Source organism: Telmatherina bonti, assembly GCF_933228915.1.
Source record: "Telmatherina bonti genome assembly, chromosome: 1".
Lineage (NCBI taxonomy): Eukaryota > Metazoa > Chordata > Actinopteri > Atheriniformes > Telmatherinidae > Telmatherina > Telmatherina bonti.
Window position 1 is genome coordinate 30,444,464 of NC_136619.1, and position 20,703 is coordinate 30,465,166.

General features: G+C 37.9%; 1 protein-coding gene across 1 annotated transcript in view; it reads right to left on the minus strand.

Moving 5' to 3' along the window:
* Positions 1-20,703, minus strand: part of LOC306759536 (protein diaphanous homolog 3-like) — a gene marked incomplete at both ends in the record, with an annotated part of 164,955 nt that overhangs the window by 119,484 nt on the left and 24,768 nt on the right. The window contains 10 exons of the mRNA XM_079245205.1: positions 6,619-6,733; positions 8,370-8,687; positions 10,119-10,223; positions 11,952-12,016; positions 12,115-12,233; positions 15,320-15,436; positions 15,662-15,780; positions 16,322-16,432; positions 18,719-18,824; positions 19,355-19,491. Of these exons, the coding sequence (XP_079101331.1) occupies positions 6,619-6,733; positions 8,370-8,687; positions 10,119-10,223; positions 11,952-12,016; positions 12,115-12,233; positions 15,320-15,436; positions 15,662-15,780; positions 16,322-16,432; positions 18,719-18,824; positions 19,355-19,491 (1,312 nt within the window). The remainder of the gene's footprint in view (positions 1-6,618; positions 6,734-8,369; positions 8,688-10,118; positions 10,224-11,951; positions 12,017-12,114; positions 12,234-15,319; positions 15,437-15,661; positions 15,781-16,321; positions 16,433-18,718; positions 18,825-19,354; positions 19,492-20,703) is intronic.

Genomic DNA, 20,703 nt, shown 5'->3' on the forward strand with positions numbered 1-20,703 from the left:
CAAGAGAGCCAGAGACAGAAAACAGAGGAGTGGTTAATAGGGCTTGAAGGAAGCATCATTTCAGACATTTTTGTCAGCAAACACAAAACACACAGCAAAGTATTAACAAGATGTCCTCCAGCAGACCACAGAGAGTTTTCTTTGGTCAGTACATAAAAACATACAAAGAAACTGGACGTGTTAGGTACAGTTTATTTCCACCGAAAAACTCTTAAAAAAAAATAAATAAAAAGAAGAAGCTGATTAATATTTTGCAGTCAAATAGAGCCAAAGAATTTCTGCCCCTTCGCAGAAAGACTTCATGTTCTCGCCATGACGAGCGATCCGAGTCACCAATGACACAGACAGCTGGTGAGGACATTCTGGTAATTGCGTCACATCACAGGTCAGAGCCCTGCATCTCTCATCTGAATGAAATCTAATATCACACAGATTGGTTTCTGTCATTACAAGCATTGATTTACTAATACTGTCTGACAGATCTTTAATGTGTGCCATTATGTTTTCCACACGTTCATCTCAGTGACTGTTGGGAAACGGGAAAAAAGAAAATGGGGGAGAGGGAGCTAGAATTCCATTTTGATGTGCGGAACATTAACTAAAGTGTCTCCAAATCTGAGGCTGAACAATCTTTGATGTGTTTATTAAAAAGAAATATATTTAAAAGACTTGAATGGTGACAAATTTACTCAGACTTCCAGTTCAACAGAAATGCTTCCATTAAGACAGACGCGAATGCAGTCTATCTTATGTGTCATCAAATCTGAACAATTTCTCCTTTTACAGTGACTTCCACCAGTGAACGACAATAGTTTAAGTAATGCCACTTTTGGTTTACCCTCTCTGAAGTTCACTGATGAAGCTTGAAGAGGAAGGACTCTTTTCTCCCTCTATAGGCTCCAACCTCAACAAATGAAACAGTAACCAGTAAGACAGCGATTAAAGCCCTCAGATGTCATGGGGGCAGTGTAAAGCTCTGAGATGAGAGGAAGACACTGTAGCATCATTAATGGTGCTCAATTCATAATCTGTGATTATTAACCACAATGAGTTAAACCCCATTTATGCACCTACTGATTAACTATGGTTACCGCTTCTCCATTTACTATGAGTCTAAAAAGTCAATGAAATACTTTTGCAACGCAGCACAGAAATTTCTGTTTTACTGTTGTGGGTGAGTTGACAAAGTAGTCTAAGGAATACGTTTAATGCAGGCATTGTGAAGAAAAGGATTTCATGTTTATGTACTTTAGTTTGTCGAAGGGATTAAAATCCATTGAGCCAAAAATTTCACTAAAATATTACAAGTTTTTATGAGGAGAAAAACATTTTCAATAGGATAGGCGCAATCTGTTTGCGGCCTGTCAGCAGTGAAGATGTGGAGATTTCTTGAGTCTAAGATGCATCCTGTTGGGACTGGACAAATTAAAGACAGATGCTTGTTTTATTTTCAACAGCTGAAAAGTGCAAAAGATGCATGAGTTTCATTGCGCAGCTTTCTTTTATACACGCTGGGTGGAAAGCAGCAGCGCTGCATGAATTGCCCAACCTGTTGGTGTTTTTCAGAAGGGATGGAAAATGCACCAAGTCCTTTGAAAGCTGACATTGGAGCACCGGGTGCATAATGGAGAACACAAATTGGAAAAGACCGGGCTTTGACAGTCACGTCAATGAAGGATAAAACTGTACCTTTACAATGTAGTGAAATAAAAACATGGGCTTTTCTATATTCATAAAGTTCTCGTCTCAGACCTTCGTCAAAAACGAAGGTCTGAGCTTTTTTCTTCTTTTTGATTTCTTTTTCCATTTATGACGAAAATGAATGATTACAAGTATCCACTTGGAAAACTGCCTCAACTAGTGCTTACAACCAAAAGATTCTGATTGGCAAATTTCCATAATTACATATAAAAACTTCTTTAAAAAAATACTTTTTGGCATTTATCATTTTAGATAAATCAATCCTTTAAATTCAAAACACATTAAATGTTATTTGAACAGCAGAGAAAGAACATTTAACATACATATATGTACCACAAACATGAATTTTTGACGTAATTTAAAATCACAATGAAAAGCTAGCTACTCTGCGTGCTCTAAAAAAGTAAAAGTTTAAAGTTTAACCCTTTATGGGGCAAATAATTATTACTTTGTTTCCTTTAATATTTAGCATGAAACTATTGTTTTTTGTTAATGTACTTGACAGTGAAGAACAACAACAGTTTACAAGTTAGTAAAATAAATGAAGACATCTTTATTTTTTTCAGTTGCTCCAACAGAAACCTCATGAGACGTTTTAATCACCCTAATAACCTCAGACAGATGGACGAGGTTAATGTTAAGCCCTTCACCAATTCAAATCGGCTTCATTTGTGCAGAAATTAACAACAAAAGTCATCTCAAGCACTTTTACGGACAGTTCAAGCCTAACTGGAATCAAATTAAAACAAATTATAAGATCTCCATTTCACAGTGACAAAATTCAAATAAGACAGTTTATTAAAATGATAACTGCCTAAAAAACGAACAGATCAAATCTGTTCTTTAATCTAATCAATTCAATCACTTGTCCTGAGCATGCATGGGGCGCAAGCGACTGTAGAAAGGAAAAAACAACTAAAGAACTTTTCTTTAGAGAGGAAAAAATAAACTCCCAGCAAAACCAGTTTTAGGAACAACAGCCATCTACTTCACAAAGAAAGAAAAAAAAAAGCATGCCGTTTATAAAATTTGCAGGATTTGAACTGTTGTCCAGGAAAGCTGCCACAAGCTGCTGGGCCACCAGAGAACCCCTGCAAGTGCTGCAAACACCAAACTCTCCAAGCTCGCAGAGCAGAACAGCAACACTGTCTGTCAGTAGCCCCAGACGGTAAATCGAAGACGCTGAAGACTGGCATAACTGTGACCTGGCATTTTGCTTTATAAGCAGAGCACAGCATGGTGGATAAAGAAGAGCAAGCTGGTCTGTCTGTTGGACTATGTGTCAAAGAGGCTGAGAGACAAAAAAAAAAAAAAAGGATTCAGAAATGTGTAAGTCTTTAGTGGGAGTAGCAGGTTTGTATCCTGGCAACCATAAGCAGAACCAAACATGTGATCACATCAGTTCATCCAGTTCTGTGAGAAGAATTTATTAATTGTTCCCCATTGATTGCTGGTCAAAAAATGACACAATCGAGTCCTCACAAACCAAAAATGAAATATTTTATAACTCTCATCCTAAAGTGGATGAATGTTATGGCTTGTTGGTGAGAAAATACAACAAATATTGCACTGAAAAACTCATTTATGTCAAAGTTTATCCATTCATCTATGTTGATGGGAAAATTTGCTCACTGTTAATAGAAGATTTAATCTGGATAGAATAAATAGTAACAGGGAATGATAAAATCTCAAGATGCTAGTGACAAGTAGTAGTACTCTGTAAAATGCAGGTCAAAAAGTACGGAGAAACATGTGCGCAGGGGGGTCGGAGGTCAAAGTGTGTTTTCGTAGATCCTTTAGCAGATTATATAGTGTAAACAGAAATTAGGATTTGCAGAAGAAATACAAACAATTATCCTTAAATCCTGCATGAATCAATATTTTGTCGCTTGGTAGGTTCTAAAAGACTGTTGCAATTATCAAAGGACCACTTATTCAACAAGATACTGCAGCAGTGGCTCCGTTAGATAAGCTTGTCTTGTTTTTTATTTTATTCTAACAAAAATGTGACTGCCCCATCAGAGAAATGGTACTTTCAAAGCAATGCCTTCCAATTTGCCTGACATGGCTCATAAAAAGGATTTGCAATAGAAATGTCGAAGAGCCGGCTGAGTTTCTGACATCCTGTCCACTACACACAGATCCACTCACTGCCTCCTACGCCTGTTGCTTTAAATATATGAAGGAAAGCTGTATTTGTCAAGGAAATCAAACAGTGGCACACAAGTCTATAGCAATTTCATTCTGTACATGGCGAACTCTCCAGTACACGCACAAACTACTGCAAAGCCGCAGTCGTGTTGCAAGAAGGAAGAAGTAGAAAGACAAGAAACAGCAGGCCAGGAGTCAGCACCTCCATTTTCCCCTATGAAGAGCAGTTTGACTAAATAAAAAGACAGACTTCAAACTAGCACAGATTTGAGTTCCAACAATGTCTTCCAGATCTGGAGTCAGATGTTGAATAAAACAAAATGAGTTAAATGCAAAGGTTCATCTTTTACCAGGCCTTTGATGCTAGCTGCTTTAAAGCACAGGTGCTGAGAAAATGCTTGTAAGGCTTGTACGCTGCTCATTAACAGTCAGTGAAAGTTGTTATTTCTATGGTTAAAATGATCAACATTAGCAACAGCTGACAAAACCGATTCCAACTGCAGCTGTCATGATGATGGAATTCAGCCAGTGGTGCTTTAATGTGGCTCATCAGCGCACTCGACATGGTGGTTTGTGAAGGTTAATGCATAAAATGAACTTTTATCAACATTCGGGAATATGAAGCTCTCTTTGCTTTTCATTGCGTATCTTTAATTTGAGGGCAACCTCTTTCAAAACACTAATGGTTCTACTCAAGATCTGCTTGGTATTAAAAAAGTGGCGACAGCAGCTTGTTTCAATATACGATTCTTTTAGTTTAACACATGCCAAGAAAGCAGAGGACAAACTGTTGATTGCTCACCATTTTCTTCCTTTGTTTGTGTTGCTTTCTGTTCCTTATAATTCAAGGAAGGTGTTGAGTTGCCAAGATTTCATGCTGTCAGAACAAAGTACGTAAATGCACCAGTGTGAAAGAAATGTGCCATTTATGAGGTGAATGCTTCGCGATTAAACAAAGACATTATTAAATATTTCTGACAATTAAAAGCGCACTCTACATATTCTTTTGCCAGGATTACAGTTTTATAGCTGAGGTAAGTTAAACAGACTTTTAAAAAAATCTATTTCAACTACGATTAACATAGCGTCCACTGATAGAAATACAGAAATACAATTCTCTTCCAGTTGCAGTAAAACTAACTCTTTACGCAGGACTTCATTTTTTGTATCATACTCAAAAATACATATTAGTATATTACATTTTTGATGAAGTGAAAGGGCTGCAGAAAGTGCACTAGTGACGGTCTTAAATTGTTCCCAGCCTCAAACCAAAGCCTGCAGTTTGTGTACTGGTTGGCACAACTTTTATTTATTTATTCATTTTCCTGTAGCAAGAAGCGCAAACATTACAAAAGAATAAAGAAGTTTCAAGAGATGTAAATGAATACTTCATGAGAAAAAACTGAGTGAATACGGTTTCACAACATGTCCTTGTAAATGTTTAATGCTGATCCAGATGCCGATGCTCTTAAGTGAAATGAAACATGCTGCACGGCTATGTTAATAAGAAGATGGGCCCACAAGCATGTGTGCATGCGAGTTCGCCCACCGACACACAGCGGTGGCAGCAACTGGATCCGACAGCACAACCTACTACTCATGTAGCTTCTACAACCTCCGCTGAGACGAGGAAAGGTCATTCAAAGGTTTGATTTTAGTCAAATGTTTGATGCTTTCTTGCAACGGCTACAACGTATTATCCATGAGCAGTAACGAGGCAGGTAGAAGGTGTGCTAAAACGCAGCGTGTATCAATCTTATGATGAGAGGCATGTCTCGTGTTCACAATAAAAAAAAAACATTTCAACACCTGTCTGTTCTGGATCATTAAACCCACAAAAATGACCGTCTGCCAGTGGACATCCTTCCTTTACCCTCCCTCCCTCCCAAGAGAACACCTATTTGACTGGCTGTCTACCTCTTCACCATTTACATCAACTTCCATTATTCAGCACCGTGATGGCAGGAAACTAGGGTGCAAGGCACATTAAAGGGGGGGGCTCTTATGTGCCTTGAGAGGAGCAGCATAGAGTTGTGACAGGTAGATAACACCTGGATGAATAATTCAAACTGGTGTAAGCGAGCTGAGGCAGTGGAAAGACAAGAAGGAAAACAGAAGATGTGAATAAATCATCACTGACAGAACTAATAGACCAAACACAAGGGAGGACAAAAGTGATAACATCTCTGGCTACGTCCTGCTCCAGCTTTAATCATTGCAGCAATCTTATACATGAATGCTGAAGCTCTTACGAACCATAATAATGTGTGCAGGATGCAACCATGTAATGCCTTTTTTTTTTTTTTTTTTTTATTATTATCAAGCACAGAAAATCAGTATTTCAGTTCATTTAGTCTGCTCAAGACCTAAACTTGAAACAGCAGAGAAATTCACTGCAAGCTTTCACCAATCCATCTCAGCTAAGGCGCAATTTCACTTCAATCCACTTCAGCGTATCAGCATCTGTAGCCAAAGTGCTGCAGTCATGAGCCACACAGGAGAAAAGAAGGCAAGGAAAAATAAAGACTCAAACCCAGGTGCTGAAGAGAGAAAATAAATCTACATATGGATCGAAGTTTTGAGAAATAATCTCAAAGAAGGTCTATGTAAAAGTAAAGTTTGTTGAAATAACAAAAATATATTCAGCAAAACAAACAGATGCCTGTGAATAACAAGTAAACCTTCAGTTGGAGCAGATGGGCGTTAAAGTACTTTCTTTTTTTTTTTTTTTTTTAAACAAGTAAATATATTGAAATGGAGTCGTACCTGTTCTTTGTGAGCCAAAGGTAAGAGCAACTCTGTTAAGCAGTTCTGGTTTTGCATACTGGTCCTCATCAGCCAACACCCAGAAACAGGCCTCTGACATTTCCTGGGGGCGAATCTGAAAACACAAATTCATATCAACATTTCTATTAAGCTCATTTCTGGAAAATGCCACGAGCTCACAAGCACATCAATATTCCAACAACTGACCTTAATAGACCTTATTTTAATTTAGTCTGATTAAAGAGGTTATAAGCGCTCCAGAAGAGATACACCACTTAAATTTCTGTTTACAGGGTAAACAGAGCACAATCCAATTAACAGTTCGCACATACATTATGTCCACCTATACCAGATGGAGGCAACTCCAGTCCTCAAAAGCTGCAGCTCTGCATGTTTTAATTGTTTCCCTGCTCCATAAAACCTGTTCAAGTGAAATGAAACCAAAAGCTTATCCAGTTCAGCTCAGGGACTCATTCATTTTAATCACGTAAAACTTGCAGGGCCACAGCTTTTGAGAGGCAGAGTTGCATATATATACCATCAGAAGCATGAATTCCACCCAAATCCCACAAAACATTATTTTTTCTGAGACATATCTCTTACCCAGTGCCTCCACGTTGTTTCACAAGCCGTGCTGCTTAATAGACACGTGTCATGAAACACAAAAACTCCAGAGCACCTCTCTTCAGTAAGAGTGTGATTAAGCTGAATGCATGACAATGTAATATGATTCTGATCAGACTACTAATAATATGATCCTTTTCTACCGTCATTATGACCTTATTTAGGTAAAAAAGTAGGAAAAAAGTAACTTTTTAAAACTTTAAATCTTTTAAACAAATGTTAAATTACTCTTTGTGTAAGACGATCCCTCGTGCTGTCCGTCCTTGCTGCAGGCTCACAGAACCCCAAGGTGATTACTTAAATCATAATACAGGAAATACAGGCACACTCAAAATTTGGGGGGGAGCTCATTTGACTACAAAGATGCGGTGGGACTGCTGTACACACATCTGCTGTTTAATGTACTGTTCTGAATAACTGAAATTAGACCAAATGCATGCACATATTAAGACTCCTACAGAGTCAGCTACTATAAAAGTATCCTCATGCTTTCTGAGTTAGTTGATAAAAGTTTGCTCACTCAGTAAAACAAAAGTTATTCAGAAACTTATTTGGAGCAACAACAAGAAACAATCTAATAACCAAAAGCTTTCAAAACAGTTTTGTCCCAAACTTTGCCATATGTGGCGCTTTCAAGCAGCTGTAGCATAACATAGGTCCTTCTCACGGCCTTCCAGAGGGTTCACTAAAAATTCAAACATATGTTTTAGTTTGCTAAACACCTGTACAGATGCAAACCTGAAAGTAAATTATTAATCACACTACAAACCAACATCACCTGTGCTGTTATGTAGCAGTATTGCTCCATAGAGAACAACATCTGTAGCCTTTACAGGGAGGCTGCTCCGACAATAGCACCTCATCATCTGCTGTAGTCAATTACTGGCTTGGCACAAAGAAAAAAAAAATATGCTGTTTAATTCTTAGAAAAACATCTGTAATGTCTGGATCTGCCAAAAAACTTCAGCAACAAAGTAGAAGTCTCAATAAACTTTGGATCTCCCAAAAACAACAACTGCGTTTTCAAGAGTCAGAAGTAAATGGCATTGAGGTGTTTTCCTCCTCCTGCAGAATGCAATAAAAATAAAGCTGAATGAATATTTTAAACACACTGTGTGGAGTCTCACCTTGGACCAGTTGAGGCGCTTCATGGAGGTCTCAGGCTTGAACTCCCTCTTGGGCCTGAGGCCATAAGGCAGTGTGTGGTGAGTGGGGGAGCCTAGAGCAAAGCCTGGAGGAGGAGGGGGGGGGGCACCGAATGGAGGAGGCATTCCAGGTGGAGGAGGTGGGGCGGGACAGCCGGGTAGAGGAGGTGGAGGAGGTGGGGGAGGAGGGGGAGCTGGAAGCCCCAGTGCAGGTGCAGAAGTAGGCCCAGATGGTAATGAGGACGAAGACGATGGCTGTACACTCTGGGCAGAGGTCAGACCCACAGGAACAGATCCAAACTGAAAAGCCCCCCCCACCCAAAAAAGCAACAGTAATTATAATCACAGCACCATTTTGTACATAAAATCCAAAAATGAGAGGTTTTCAGTGTGAATATGACTGATCTGCTTCTCTCAAAGCAGCAATTACTGAACTAACGAAATGTGATTATCCAACGAAGTTAGAGAGGATACGGCGACAACATATTTGCCAAATAAAGTATTCAAAATAAAGACACTGTTGAGCTGTTTTGTCACAAAGCGCTTAAAAAAACACAAACAAAAAATAAAAAACAAAGCTGATGAAACATGAGAATGTACTAAAAACTTGCAGTGTTAGTCAAAGAATATTCCGTTGATCTAGAGGCTTTAGTTTTGATATTAAGTGATTATTTAACCTAGCTGAGATTCAACACATCTCACTCAACATTAACAATTATAATTTCAGGTCCAGTTTTTAAATTCCTCTGGTTTTTACCAGGGACCCTTACAACAAACTTGGTTGTGGGGAATAAAACACAACACAATTCTCACACACTTTCCCTTTTAATAACCACTATGTCACATATAAAGTAGGAAAGTTGTTTCAACAATGCAGCAGAAGTCAAACGCTCATAAACGCTCCAGATTTTACTCAGAATATATCCAAAACCCATTTCTTTTTTTCTTTGCAAAGTTTAAAATCTAATATCATAACTGGGCCTATAAGTAAATTATATCATAGAGAGCAAATGGATTATTGATCCATGCACCAGTTTTAGATTAAAGACGCACACTAAAAGGTCAGCCGTGGGCCTTCTACTCTGCTACTGACAAGCACACACCCGACTGAAACAAAGCGTGTGTGTTTGTACCTGCACTGACTAAACATACCACCGCCATCTGAAGCCAGGTACTATTTGAGTATTCATTCAGTGTTTGCTCGCTCAAATTGAAAAATTATCGGGAAAAAAGGGGATGTTCGTTTCCCCTTCTCTGAGTGTGTAGTTATCTTGCAGTGCCAGGGTGTGGGAGTAACTCTCTGGAGTAATTGGGGGAGGGTAAGGACTGAAGGGGTTGTCAGAATAAATTGCTTTTAGAACAATTTCCTCTTATGGGATAGAGATCAGAGAATTAGAAACGGCCAGCATGGAGGACCGGTCAGTGTTCTCATTAGACTTAGTGTCAGCTAGCCAGTAGAGCAGTTTCCATGTCTAACCAAAACTGCAGGCTCCAGTGGAGAAACCCCACCCCACCCCAGCACACTCCACCACTAGTATCTCACTACCTCACTCTAAAATAACAAGAACATTTCATAATGATAAGATAGAAAAGAAAGTTCATTTGCAATTCTATGCTACATTTAGAGGGTTTTGTTGACTGAGCAAATCCAGTGATCTTGAAGATATTACATCCAGCACAGAAGAAGACATCAAAATCATAGGATACACCATACAGTGCATGCACATGTACCTGGGACTTGAAGGCCTGTAGCTCTGTTTGGAGTTCAGCTATTTTTTCTTCACACTTCACCAGCTGAGCTTGTGCCTCTTGTCTGCTTAAGAACTCCTCATCAAACTTCAACGGAAAGCACAGATTAATCACACCACAAAATCTTTCACTGCATTCATGTGGCTAGGAATTAACTCGGACAGGATGTCAAGCCTTTCAGAAACTCTCATTCATTACTAACTCATTTAAGTGCCATATATACACATAACAATCACTGACTCCAGTTTGCTAAAAAGGACTGCAAACGGCTCCTGCTCCGACTTAGAGTAATGACAGCATTATTTCTGAACTTCAAGTCAAATGTTTTGCACTACGAGCATTCTGCAAATCCACTTGGACTTTGCCGTTTTGAAGCCGTTCTTCCACAAATTTGGAAGCATTGATGGCATCACTCAGAGAAATGTTCGTTTCTAAAATTACAAGACTTTTCTAGGTTTTTTGGCATTATTATTTGTGATGAAAAGCACCAGCACGTCTTTCAGTCCAGTGAACTTTAAAAAAAAAAACGCATTTGCATTACATCCACAGATTTATTTGAATTTTCTCAAACTAGAAGCATTTACTCAAAGGAATTGCAAATTTGCAACATTTTGTTCGGTATTTTCTTACTTTTGGGGCCAGTCAATATATGTCTCAACTTAAATTACCATTAAATCAATGAGGAAATTAGATGCAAAGAACAAGAGGAGAGTTAATGTTATGTAAATTAAAGACCCTCTGGAAATGTTACATAACTAATTGTAAGCTCAATATTTTGCTGGTTAACCATCATTTTCCTTGTCCTGTACAACGTAGAGGTACTGACCTACTAGGCAAAAGCATAAAAGACTGATTTAGAATGCTTCATTTAGTGAATTTGCTTTAAACTTTCTTCAAGTTCAGATCTGTGATGAGATTAATAACACATAAAAATAATATTAGACATATTTTAAACCACAATACAACTCAGAAATGACTATTTACTTCTTTGATAAAAAAAAAAAAAAGTGTAAACTTGTTCCAGAAGAAATGAGACTTTAAATTACTTCTTTAAATATTTTTGACTGTATTGAAAACGAGATCAAAATAAAAGAACTTGACCTTGTGATGTGTGCCGACATCACTCCCACTTATTTTCAAAACATTTAGTGTTATCATTAGTTGCTAATGTGAGAGGTATTAAGCTGCAAAATAGTTAATAGGTGAATGTAATTTAACTGAATAAATAAAATCTGACTTTGACACGGACAAACTTTTAATTGAATGTGCTAAGATCTCAGAGAGAATCAGTAATCATTGGTGCAAGAGTAAAGTCATCTAGGAAAATCAAATGTATGAAGAAAAAAAAAATTCTTCTTTCACTTTATGAATAGATATTGATCATTTTAATCTGAATAGATTCATATCACCATCATTTTTAACCCAACTAAATTGCTAAGTTGGAATTTATTGAGGTTAAAACATTGTCTAACTTTCAATGTTTTTGTGTAAAAAGTTTAATTTAGAATTAAATTTGGTGGTTTAAGTTATTACAAACATCAAATACTAAGCCAAAAAGAAAAAAAAACACATTTTCCATGTTGTTTTCTGCAAACTAACAAAACATGTAGAATTATGTTTATTGTTTACAATCTTTTTATTTTACATATTATCAGCTGTGTTTGTTTCACTCTGCTTACAGCTTTATTAATATTTATTGCATTAAACATTTCACAATAACTGGCAACAGGGCATTTTTTTGTTCCAATGGTGTAATAGACATGGAGTCTAAAAAAAAAAAAAAGGAAATTAAGTGGCATTTTTGTCAGTACTTGCCTTCTGTGCCAGCTCCGAAGCTCTCTGTTCATACTCATCAATTCGAGCTTTATCCACACACGCCTCTGAAAATATAAGTGGAAGAAAAAAATAAGAAAAGTATTCTCAATGTTTCACTGAACCAATTTTAATTAAAACATATTCCAAGAAGTGTGCGGCTTGCCTAACAGGTGGCTGAAGTCGACATCCAGGCGCTTGCGGTAACTAAAGTCTGGGTCGGTGCCACTGCGGTGCAGCACAATTTGAGAAACACACTCCTCAATGATCTTAAAGTATTGGGGCCTGGGAATCAACATAAGAGAGACAAGAAAGTCAGAAAGACTGGAAAAAGCAACAAAAGAACAGATAAATGGGTCCATGTTTTTGTGTTATTGTAGCCAATGGCCTGATTGTCCTGACCATGAGATTCACTTTACCATGATGTAAAGTAAATAAATCAATCTAATAATCACTCAGCAGCTAGAAGTTTGCATTAACAGCACCATTAAGAGGCACGCACGGCTGCCCTCCTGTCTCTTCATCACGTCCACTTGATGCCAGGCTGGCTACAAGGTTAGATAATTCAGCATCCAGTCAGTTATGTGTCAACCACAGGCTGTAAAAAAGATGGACTTAGTCGTCTTAAAGTAGCTCAAAGTACAATACCGTTGATTCTTATTAGGCACTGGCTCCAACACATCTCTGGCTCAAATCGACTCCCACTCAAAAAATATCCATTTCTCTGATGAATTATCAAGCCAGTAAATGCTTTGCAAGAGTCTTTATGTTGTCATTAGCTTGATTAACTCTTGCCCATCTGTATTTAGGTAGCCTTTTCACTTATAATCGTGAGTCAGTTTCATGTCAAGCACTGACACAAATCCCACTCAAGCAGAGGAACTGCTTTGATGATACTTAAAAATGAGGAATGCCTCCTAATTTAGTAAGAGTTGTTGAGAAGCCAAACATAAATCATTTCATAAAGATCTGTGAAGATCTGTGCTGATCTCAAAGTAACAAAGTTCCAAACTTCCAGAAGCCACGATCTGAGCCACAGAATTAACAAAAGTAGGAGGGAAAAAAAAAAAAAGAAACTGCTTGATCTGCTAATTATCTTAAAACCAATGGCAGTGAGAGTCCTAATTCCCTCAATAGCAAATCGTCAAATACTTTTTTATAATTCCAAACAGTATGTCACGTAGAATATCTGTTTTCACTTATTTTTTTAAACAAAGAGCAGGCTGGCATTGATGATGTAAAGCGTGTCTAGGATTTAGAAGATGAGCTGCATGATGGGATCATTATCTATATGCAGACAAAAATCATAAACAAAGAGAATGTCCCAAGTTGTTATTCAAACTACACAAGTTTATTTTCATTATTCTTGGACTTTTATTCCCAAAGTACTATAAAAATTTTTAACTTGGCAGTTTCTAGTCCAGAATTTTGCACAAATGTTTCCATGTCCTGCCCTTTATCCAGCACCCTGCTGTGAGGGTCTGGATGGTTTCAGGGGCCACTTTGCACAGCCTGCACTGGTGTGGTAGATCTGAGCTTCTATTCTGGTGCTGAAGGCTTGCTCCTGTGTCCCCTGGGGTTCCTGTGCTCATGTGTCCGGGCTGTCTTTCAGTCCATCCCTCTCCAGCTACTGGTAGGACGGGTTCATTTCCGCCACTTCAGCTATCTGTCAGTGGCAACACTGCATGCGCTGGTTTTTCCTCCCATGATGGTCCCTCCAATTCCTTCTCCAGTTTCCACTGCCTGAGAGATTTACTAAGTACTGCACCTCCTGAGGCTTAAATGTTTTGTCTTTGACAGTGGCTCTAATGCTCACTAGTTCTTAAACTGTGCAAGCCACAAAGCTGTACAGTTTTCTATTGCTGAAGCAAAATCTTGGTGTGTGATCTAATTATTTCCTTATCTATGTGTAGATCTCTCTTTTTCTCTTAACTTCACCGATTCTTTTGGTATTTGGACCTGAAACAGTTGTCTCTGAGTTTAATGAAAAAAAAATAAATAAAAGGTGGTCCAGCAAACTCTACAGAATTACAACCAGTTAATCTGTACCGTGGACATGCTTCAATGCTCTTGTGAAGCTCAGTTGTTGCCTGTTGTCAGCCGCAGCACCTCAGCGGGGATATTTTACGTTTTGGTTTCCACTCGACATGCGTTTCCACAGAAAGACAACAGAAACAAGCCTGGCTGGTTCTACTTTTCTCCACTACTTAAAACACTGGTTTACCAGATGCAGTCTAATACCTACTGCACACATCTGTACTGGAACACTGGACACTCTGGTCTCTAGTGATTAAGGAAACCAAACAAGTCTCAAAACACCTGTGCTCGAGCTTCCATGTGATTATCTATTGCCCCAGTTTTGATGGAGTGTTTATTATATGGTCACCTTACCTAATGATATTAGAAATAAATTCCAGCTGCAGACAAATACAAATACTTCGTTCTTGCATTAAGCATAAATTTTGCAATCGCTTCATAACTATCACTGTGATTAATGCGGGTCATCAGGTCATTTGTCATGAGATAAAGACAACAGCGAAGACAGCGTGAGGCAGAAAAATATTATTCTGCACTTGATTGATATTCTGTGCTCTTATCAATGCCATCCAAACAGATGGCATCAACAGAGGCAGCCATAAAAACCACCAGCGTTAGGATTTTATAATCATTTCACACGAGTAAACTAATCAAACAGAGCAGAGTGCCAGACAGGTGTAATGTCTGGGTGGGAGAAAAACTGCAGGTGATGCATTTTGCATTCTTGGGATAAAAGCTCCGTCTTTTGATCAACGTGAGGTTTAAAGTCACACCCAGCTGTGAGTGAACCAACATAAAATAAGCCTTTGAAAAAGACCATTAATAGGAGATGAGAAATGCTCTGGAGCCTTGGTTGCTGGAGATGAATTGGAGATGAAAAAGAAAGCATTCCCTTTGTTAGCCAATTTCACTCAGACGGCCTTAAGCAGAAAAAGCCAGATCCCCACAAAACCAAACCTCTTAACTAGTGTACATCATTACAAGTGCTCAAAAGGGACAGGGACATTTGCTTTTGTGTCCATTCAGATAAAATAAGAGATTAAAATACTGACAATATAATGTCAGTCTTTATATCAGCATAATAGTATCCACTCCTTGAAGAGACAAAGAGCTCTGGTGTACGAAGAAAAACTCACATTTCAAGTGAGCTGAAAAAGAAAGATAATACAAAGTCTGTGTGAGGCATACAGACAGACACGGAGGATACAAGAGTGAAAGGGTGATAAATCAAATAAGAGGAAAATGGCATTTACTGAGAAAAAAATAATAAAATAGACTTTCTTCTTGAGACTTTACATTATAAATATTGCATGTGTGCGCAGCTGATTTTTTACCTGACCAAGTAGTCGTTCCGTATGAGCATCAGGTGCTGCAGGATGGAAAGGAAATAGGGCTCAGCGCTACTGTCCTTCACCATGCTCTGCAGAATGCTGAACACATCCCCCGCATCAGTGCAGAGAGTCAAGGACTCGCAGATTAATGGAAACATTGCGTTTTCACACAAAAAGGGAGAAGTTACTAAAATAAGAAAAATGTACAAATCACTTATTTATGTGTTAACATTTTAGGGTTATGAGCAGTTCCACCTTATATGACTAAATGTAAAAGAGCAGACAATATGTCAGCCTTGCATTTTAATCTCTACATGTTTCTGACTCCAATTTTCACAAGGATATTCAAGCTCACTCCTGATGTCCTCCAATCTGTGAGAGAATTCCATCATGTCCTCCTCTTTATGCTCCTCAAATACCTTCAGCTGAATGTCAAGGGCCTCGTTCCTGATGGTTGCTAGTTGCTATCAAAGGATAGGGGCAGAATAAGAAAAAAAGAACAGGTAAAACAGATGGAAAAGGACAACAATTTAAGCTTAATAAATTGAGGAGAAAGAATCAACATCTTCAATAACAAATGTACCAAAAGGAGAGCGATAAACTGAAGATAACAAGCTGATACGAAGCACTTTTCTTCATCATGATATACAGGTGTGGGCACCAACGCTTCACTTTAATTTATGTTTCCTTGGCAGCAACAGGCTACATTGTTTACAACAGATAAACATGTTAGGGGACTGTTATAAAAGCCAGTAGGAAGATTATTGGCCAAGACACGAGAAACTTTATTGGTTTCTGGCTGTTGAGGACATTTCAAACTCTCCTCAGTGTTACATAAATTATTGGCTGGAGCAAATCGACAATATTTCACTAAAGTGAACAACTCATTTAAATATTAATACTAGGTGCGAGTCTGTTTATATTGCATATGTGTGTGTGTGTGTGTGTGTGTGTGTGTGTGTGTGTGTGTGTGTGTGTGTGTGTTTGAGGTAATGTTTTGCTTACCGGCAATATCTCTTTGAGGCCACAGCGCATAAATTCATTTCTAATGTGCAGCCTGAAGTCCAGCTCATCAGGAGATGTTACCAGGGCATTGATGAGCTGCATGCATGCCACCTGCAACACGAAGGGTACAAAGACATTGAGAGAGGTGGGATGAGGGGGAGAAGGGGAGAGGGGTGTAATAGAAAAATCCAAAGAATGAGATGATGGACGACTTTCCAGAAGTTGATGAAAAACATGCTGACGTGCATTCAGAATGAGTTATGTCCCTTGGAAGCAGAGGACCATAACTAATGCATGTCTATTTTCTCCAGTCACCAACTGGGGGCGGTGATTTTAATATTAATGCAACAACTGCAGACCCATACACACAAAGCTAACTAACAGTCAATTTAAGGGCAAACTTGCTCTTTTTGGATGTTGTTTTTCCCAACAACCTCCCCCGAGTTTGGTTTACTACACAGGGACCGCTCCATCCTGTGACGCTTCAACTAGACTCTTCAAACACAAACAGAAAAATCAATTATTGATCAGTAAAGAAATCCACTCGTGTGTGAAAAGAGGGTACGGCGATGAGAGATATTCTGGAGCCTCGAGGATTGGTGTCAGTTTGATAGCAAGAATTTTTTTTTTTTCCAGGGCACTTCTGCTAAAAAAAACAAAAAAAAACATTTTCAAAGTATCATTTGAATATTCTCATAAAAGCAGCTTTATTAAATCCTTGTTTAATCTTTTTAAAACTAAGATATTGTGTCACGACGACTGTGAAAAATTACAAGAAATAATTGCTTAAGCTATGAACTACTTTTACTATAAATGGGTCCATGGGTATTTCTAATTTGCAGACAATCATAATAAAACATCTTTTTCTGACTAGGAAGTGTATACTTTGATTTCAGCTAAGCATATATGAAATCAAGCTAAGCAATCATTGCTTGGGAATGCAAACCAACCAAAGGAGTGAATTGCTTTAAATGTGAAAACTGTATGTGTGTGTGTGTGTGTGTGTGTGTGTGTGTGTGTGTGTGTGTGTGTGTGTGTGTGTGTGTGTGTGTGTGTGTGTGTGTGTGTGTGTGTGTGTGTGTGTAAGTGCATGCAATTATCACAGGGCACAACCCTGAGCTATTGGCTAAAAATGCAAACACACATAGCAAATGTTTAATTACATTATTTCCCGATCAATACCGTCCCATTTAAAACAGCCTATATTCAATATTTAAAGTGGGTATCAGCAAGCAGTTCATACGCCTGATACTAATGCCCAGAAAGAGAGCGAGAATACAAACAAGAGCTAAATGGACAGTGTGTTTGTAGAGGTAAAAACATGTTCAATTATAAAGAGTCCATTCTAGGAAAGTGTCTGGTAGAAAAGAAAGTGTGAAAAATGTATTTCGTTATGTATGAAGAAGAAAAATATGTCTTCATGTTCTGCTGTTCTTGTTAGTTTTGTTTATGCTGTTTTGAGATCATTTTGTTCTGTACAAGTATTACACAAATTCTTTGTAGCACTGAGATACATTAATATTGCAGATTACATGTGTGCACATGCAAATCAGCTGTTTAGAGATGCCACGACTCAAACATTAGCTGGTTCTGTCCCTGACAATCAATCAGTTGCAGTGAGAATCTTAAGAAATGTTCCTCCAACAGACCGGAGATCTATACGTTATGTGTTTGCTGATTCAATATCATTTCCAGCCATCATAAAATTCAGTGAACAGTGGGGGGGTGATGTTTTATTCATTCTGTCCTCCTTAGCTGACATCTGTCTGATGATGATGAGAATATCAGGTTGATATCTTGTAATCATAAACAGTGCATGTTTCCCCTTTCAGTCCTGCCTGTGCTCAAACTGATAATTAGAGCTGAATTCAAGACTAAAGTATCTGTTGCTTAAAGTCCATGTGTACAGGACAGCTTTTTTAAAAAAATAAAAAAAATAAAAAAATAAAAAGTCCCAGAATAATTACATAATGATGTAATGATGATGTTTTGCCACTTTATAATTCTTTTTCAACCTGCTAAACTTTCTTTCTGCATTTGACCAAAAAGTTCAATAAACAGAAATTGTATTAAAAATTTAGATAATGTGTGCTTTGCATAATGATATTTTCATTTAAATATCACAGCTCCTTTCTTGTTCTTTACCAAGCGTTTACATTTATTTATTCTAAGCAACTCCTTGTGAATACCCACTAACTGCAGGAAATATTTGACATTTTTTTCCATGACATGTTGCTCACTGGTGACTAATATAGGGACCAAAAAAAGGACAAATGCACAAAAGACAAGCAATATATATTTGCAACAATACTGTCACTGGGACTAGTTGTTTGATTGACAATAGCCATCACTCAATTTTGACCCAAAAAGTGTAAAACAAGTGTACTTTGTACTCACTTGTAACTGAACAGAACGATCTCGAAGTCCTTGCACAATGGGACTGAACCTTTCAATAGCTCTCCATTCCCCTGCTGTGGTAATGGCCTCGAGGACCTTCTCCAAACTATAAGAGAACATGAAATGCATGAGTGAAAAATGGCTCACTCCTTAACTTTGCTTTCGTTTTTTTGTTGTTTTTTTTTAAAATAAAAATACTTTAAACCTCTTTCTATTATTTCATTTCGTTTGACCAAACCCTCATTTAACTGCATCATAGTTAAACAAGTAAAGCCCCTTTAACCTCCTGTTATGTTGCAAGTCACACTGACCAATTTTGTGGTTCAATAATCAGTTATTGGCTTAATAATAATAATAATAATAATAATAATAATAATAATATAAAAACCATTTTAATACGGATTTTTGGGGGGTTTCTGGATAACGAAACACGTCCCAGGTCAAAGTGACACAGGAACATTACTGTTGTTCCTGATTAATGAGGATAATGGGAGGATTTAAAACAGACAAGAAATGATCCACTAGACAATCAGTTTTGGGTGAGGCCTCAACTAAAGTAATAAGTTTTTCTTTCATGAAACTAAACAAACGCTGCGTGTAAACACTGGGAAAACAGGCACAGTTGTGCAGACATACGTGTTCTCCTCTCCTACAATGCAGATGGCCGACAGCAGCTTCACCACGTCGGTCATCATTGCAGACTGGGTGGGATCGATGGCTCTCGCCAGTAAAGCAAGACTTTTCTCCTCCCCCAGAATTCGATCCAAGCCATACTGCAATAAAATAAAAAAAATAAATAACATGATTAAACGGATAAGCCATCATTTGGCCAACAGACAAAAAACAATAAAAAGTCACAAGACCCAATAAAAAAATAAAAAAATTTAAAAAAACATTTATTTCTGTAACACCAAGACCACAATAACCTGTCATTTCAAAATGTGTCTGAAGAATCACATGTCTGATGCCATGCTTAGGGATAGCAGTGATTTTAGCTGCATCTGCAAGGCTAAGTAAAGGTCTGTCTCTAAACACTAATGAAGAGCCAACAGGAACCATTGAATTTAAAGATTATTAAATCACTGAAACAGAAAACCGAAATGTTCACCTGCGTGTTATTTACTAAAGCCAACAAACAAAAACGGTCATCTTGCAGGAACACAATCAGTACAAAAATAAATACAGTATTCATCCGAGCACGAGACTTTGGTGACATTTGTTTGACAGTTTCAGCATCATTAGGGAGCAATATTTATTGCTGGACAATAACAACCACAGTTCTCTATTTGTTTGTTGTTCTTTTGTATTGAGGAAACCAATTTAGAGCCAAACATATCACAGTGCCTGGTGTTTGGTACAATGAAGGCATTTATCTCACAAATAGTTTTTCATACATCTGTTTTTGTTTGTTTTTTTTTTTTATTTGTTTGTATTTTTTTTATTTAATAAACTGTTTGAAATTATCTTTGTAAATGTGTTTATTAAAGCACCAATAACCGAGGAACTGAGCCATATTTTGTCTCGGTTTTTACATTTCAAAGGCAGGGATTTAAGCAGGTCGTGTTTGATGTATCCAATGCTTGTTTGCCTTTCTGCATTTCTACCCCCCAAGTCTCCTGAATTTCCAAATTCATGCCTCTTTTTCTTCCTCCACGACCTCGGAAAGCAGAGTTCATTTGTCTTTTGATCAGTTGTTCACCTCTATTTAAGCATACAGTACTTAACAGAGATTACATCAAGTTTACATAACAAGGTGAAAATAATGACTTTAGGTCACTGGGTACCAAGAAATTATAAGCTGAGGTTTTTTTAAGACAACTTTGCAGTGTGTTGACTTCTGATACGACAGTATTATGCCATATATGACAGACAAAAGAAAATGTGCAATGTGTGTGCCTTGACAGAGAAAGGCAGAAGAAAAGGCTGCAGTGACAGCTGGCGGAGAACACCTGTCTTCTTGGCATTGTGGGTACCTCCTGTCCCAA